At 57.9% G+C, this 273-nt stretch overlaps 1 protein-coding gene across 1 annotated transcript; it reads left to right on the plus strand.

Annotated features, from left to right (window-relative positions):
• Positions 1 to 4: 4 nt before the first annotated feature.
• Positions 5 to 269, plus strand: LOC107185237 (membrane primary amine oxidase-like; the record flags this gene model as incomplete). Its single annotated transcript, XM_015572888.1, has 1 exon — positions 5 to 269. A coding segment is annotated over one exon (265 nt), but the record flags the coding sequence as incomplete, so codon positions are not given.
• Between the last annotated feature and the right edge of the window lie 4 nt (positions 270 to 273).

Genomic DNA, 273 nt, shown 5'->3' on the forward strand with positions numbered 1-273 from the left:
CAGTGGCCCGAGGATCTTTGACCTCCGCTTCCAGGGAGAACGGCTAGCTTATGAGATCAGCGTCCAGGAGGCCCTGGCCATCTATGGTGGAAACTCCCCCGCAGCAATGATGACCCGCTACATTGATGGCAGCTTTGGCATGGGCAAGTACGCCACGCCCCTGACCCGTGGGGTGGACTGTCCCTACCTGGCCACCTACGTGGACTGGCACTACCTGTTGGAGTCCCAAACCCCCAAGACGATACGAGATGCCTTTTGTGTGTTTGAACAGAA

This window comes from Myotis davidii, unplaced genomic scaffold (assembly GCF_000327345.1).
Source record: "Myotis davidii unplaced genomic scaffold, ASM32734v1 C61557962, whole genome shotgun sequence".
Taxonomy (NCBI): Eukaryota; Metazoa; Chordata; class Mammalia; order Chiroptera; family Vespertilionidae; genus Myotis; species Myotis davidii.